The sequence below is a fragment of the Perognathus longimembris genome, chromosome 18 (genome assembly GCF_023159225.1).
Source record: "Perognathus longimembris pacificus isolate PPM17 chromosome 18, ASM2315922v1, whole genome shotgun sequence".
In the NCBI taxonomy this organism is placed as follows: domain Eukaryota; kingdom Metazoa; phylum Chordata; class Mammalia; order Rodentia; family Heteromyidae; genus Perognathus; species Perognathus longimembris.
Window position 1 is genome coordinate 45,142,773 of NC_063178.1, and position 3,953 is coordinate 45,146,725.

Here is a 3,953-nt window from a genome sequence, read left to right on the forward strand (position 1 = left end):
CTGGAAATTGATGACATGATTAAGAGTTGCAAGCAAAGTTCAGAAGAATGGTCGTGTGAAGTAGCAATCATCAAAAGCAACTCTGTGGATGAAGGAAGGAGATTAGTGAGAACTTTTCATTTGAGCTCTAAACACATGCCAGAGCTGCATAGGAATAGTAGGAAATCCTTAGGATTGAGGACTGAGGCATCCATTGCATATCAGAATATGGTTCTCCATTTTGAGCCTGAAGAGTTGCATGCTGGATCCAGGCCTGGTGTCTCTCATGTAGATAAAAAATCTCTTAGCAACATAGAGAATTTGAATCAACGTTCAGAAATTCCCAGTGAGCAGCATTATTTCACAGATGGTGGAGAAGGGACGGTATTAACCTCAAAGACCATGTTCTTTAAAAATAATTGTGCTTGTATGGGAGAAAATTATTATGAATGCAACAGATATGGAAAGTCCCTCAAACACATGTCAGCTCTAAGAACACATAATAGAATACATATTACTGAGAAAACTTACGAATATAATATATATGAAAATTCCTTCAGGAGCAAGAAAATTCTTAGAAGACATAACAAAATTGACTCAGGCGAGAGACCTCATAGATGTAACAAATGTGGAAAATCTTTCAGGTTGAGGACAATTTTAAATGCACATAATAGAATTCACACAGCTGGAAACCCATATGAATGCAACCAATGTGGGAAGTCCTTCACCTGGAAAACTCAACTCAGTATTCATCAGGTAACTCATACAGGAGAGAAACCTTATAAATGTAACACATGTGAAAAGTGTTTCATGTGGAAAGCACCACTACTAATGCATCAGAGAACTCATACAGGAGAGAAACCTTATAAACATAACACATGTGGAAAGTCTTTTCCCAAGAAATCACACATCAGTGTTCATGAGACAACAAATTCAGGAGAGAAACCATATAAATGTAAGACATGTGGAAAGTCTTTTGCCTGGCAATCATACCGAAGTGTTCATGAGCGAACACATACAGGAGAGAAACCTTATAAATGTAACACATGTGGAAAGTCTTTTGCCTGGAAATCATACCGAAGTGTTCATGAGAGAACACATACAGGAGAGAAACCTTATAAATGTAACACATGTGGAAAGTCTTTTACCCAGAAATCACACCTAAGTCTTCATGAGGGAACACATACAGGAGATAAACCTTATAAATGTAACACTTGTGGAAAGTCGTTTACCCAGAAATCACACCTACGTATTCATGAGAGAATACATACAGGAGAGAAACCTTATAAATGTAACACATGTGTAAAGTCTTTTACCAACAAATCACACCTACGTCTTCATGAGAGAATACATACAGGAGAGAAACCTTATAAATGTAACACATGTGGTAAGTCTTTTACCCAGAAATCAAGCGTTACTGTTCATGAGAGAAGACATACAGGAGACAAACCTTATAAATGTAACACATGTGGAAAGTCTTTTGCCTCGAAAAGCGACCTTATTATTCATGAGAGAACACATACAGGAAAGAAACCTTATACATGTAACACATGTGGAATGTCTTTTACCCAGAAATCAAGCGTTATGTTTCATGAGAGAACCCATACATGAGAAAAACCTACAAATGTTACAAAATTGGAATGTATTCACCCAGTAGACATATCTTAGTATTCATCAGTGAACACACAGAAGAGAAACCATATTACCGTAACGATTATGGAAAGATTTTAACCCACAAGTCATATCTCAGTGCACAGAAGCAAGTTCAAACAAGTGAAAAACTTTATGTAATCATTGTGGAAAATCACTCACCTGGAAGTCACACCTTACTTTTCATGAGAACACACACATATGAGAGAAACTTTATTGATGTAACACATGTGGGAAGTTTTCACCCAGAAATCCTGTCTTCCTGTTCATCAGCAAGTATTTACATAAGAGAAATCTTAGGAATGCAGCACATTTGGAACATCCTTCAGGGTCAGGTCATCCTTAAGGAAAAATAACAGAATTCATACAGGTGAGGAATCATATCAGTGTAACCAGTGTCGGAAGTCTTTCATCTGGAAAACACACCTGTGCAAAAGAAGTTTAGCGAGGAGTGTAACAACTACTTTAAGAAACACTTCATAATTACTCACCTACAAAACATAGGAACACATAAAACAATTTGTGAATGCATTGAAAAGGAAGAAAATATTACTACAGATTACACTAGGGATGAACGTTGAATACAATCAGATAAATAAAATACACCAGTTAGTAATAAAACAGCCATGGCATACTGTCTCTTATTGAGTGTGCAACGATCAAAAGACTCATACACAAAAAGAATGATGGCTCTGGACACTGGGATAGAGAGGCACAAGAGCTGCATGTTCAATGATTTCACTGCTTCATATATGGAAATGGAAGATGAGAAATGTTCTAGGTGCATTGAAGATCTGCGAGCCCAAAATAAACATGTACTACCAGTTTTCTTCTGAATACAGAACATCTTTTGGTGCTGTATAATTTTTGAGACCCAATTTCTAAAATAGAAGCTTTTTTTGTGTGCTATCCTTGGGTTTGAATTCAGGCCCTGAGCAGTATCCCGGGCTTCTTATTGCTCAAGGCTAGCACTCTAGCACATATATCACATATATGTATATATATATGTGATACTGAGGAATCAAACTCAGCCCTTTATGTATGCTAGGCAAGCACAAACTACCACTAGGCCACATTCCCAGCCCCTAAAACCACTGATTTGGTCCACCAAAATTATCAACCCAGTAGGCAATGAAGCTGGACCCTACACACACCTCTCACTCTAGCTACTCTGGAGTCTGTGGGATGAGGATTTAGGTTTAGAAGCAGTCCATGCAGAAAATTCCACAAGACTATTTGCAATTAAGCAGCAAAAAGACAGAAGTGGAGCTGTGGTCCAAGTATTAAGGCACCAGACTTGACTAGAAAAAACAAAGACCAACAGTAAGATAAACTTAGAAATCAGACTACTCAGTAAATTTTTAATTTGTCATTGAAATCAGTTATTTTAGAATATGTCTCTTTGAAAAGTGTTACATTTGATTTTAGATAATCTCTTGTTTAATGTGTACTTAAAGGTAATCTTAATGGCAAAAAAAAAAAGAAATGATAAAATAATGGCATTCACAGGGAAATGGTCAGATCTTGAATGAATAATGTTGAGTGACTCAAGCCTAGAGCACAGAGCTCAGATCATGTCTGTAAAATAAACTTCTTTTCAAATGGTATTTCTACATGTTTTGGTCAGCGACATTACATCATGTCTCTAAAACCAAACAATTCCTAAATAAATATAAAAATGTCTGGGATAGCATTGCCAGGAGCACAATAGCTCAACAGCTACATACATGTGATTATATAAGATAAGTCTAAGCAAAATAAACTCTAAGAGATGGAAACAGGAGGATTTTACTGTTGTCATTATGTTTAATGTACTAGGTGAATTTCCTTTGACGTAACCCCTGTGGTCACTGTATATGATTTTTGTATACTGGATATTGTTTATATGCTTATCTGAACTAGGGAAGAGGAAGAAAAATGAAGGAAGGTATAACAAATATGACAAGAAATGTACTTACTCCCTTATTATGTAATTGTACCCTCTCTGTACATAACCTTATCAATATAAATTTTAAAAAAAAGAGCATGATGCTGGAAATAAATTAATTAATAAATAAATTCTAGTGCTGGAAATAAATTAATGAACAAATAACTAAAACCAAACCCAGAAGCCAGTGCGTAAGGAGATCTGTAGCTTTGAGCACCCACACCCCCTGCCGTGTCCCCTCTGGACAGCCATCATGAAAATGGCAATGTAGTTGATGTGCAGCATTCTGGTGCTGTTTTACAAAGCCAGAGGAGAGTGGGTGCTCACAGCACCATCTTTCCTAAGACAGTTCCCCCCAAAGGATGGAAGAGTCAATGGAAAGTTTAGTGCACTGATG

The 3,953-nt window shown here is 36.8% G+C and overlaps 1 protein-coding gene across 1 annotated transcript; it reads left to right on the forward strand.

Moving 5' to 3' along the window:
- The first annotated feature begins 207 nt into the window (after positions 1-207).
- LOC125367008 (zinc finger protein OZF-like) lies at positions 208-1,647 on the forward strand. The gene is given in 1 exon segment (XM_048367657.1): positions 208-1,647. A coding segment is annotated over 1 exon segment (1,440 nt).
- The last annotated feature ends 2,306 nt before the right edge of the window (positions 1,648-3,953 follow it).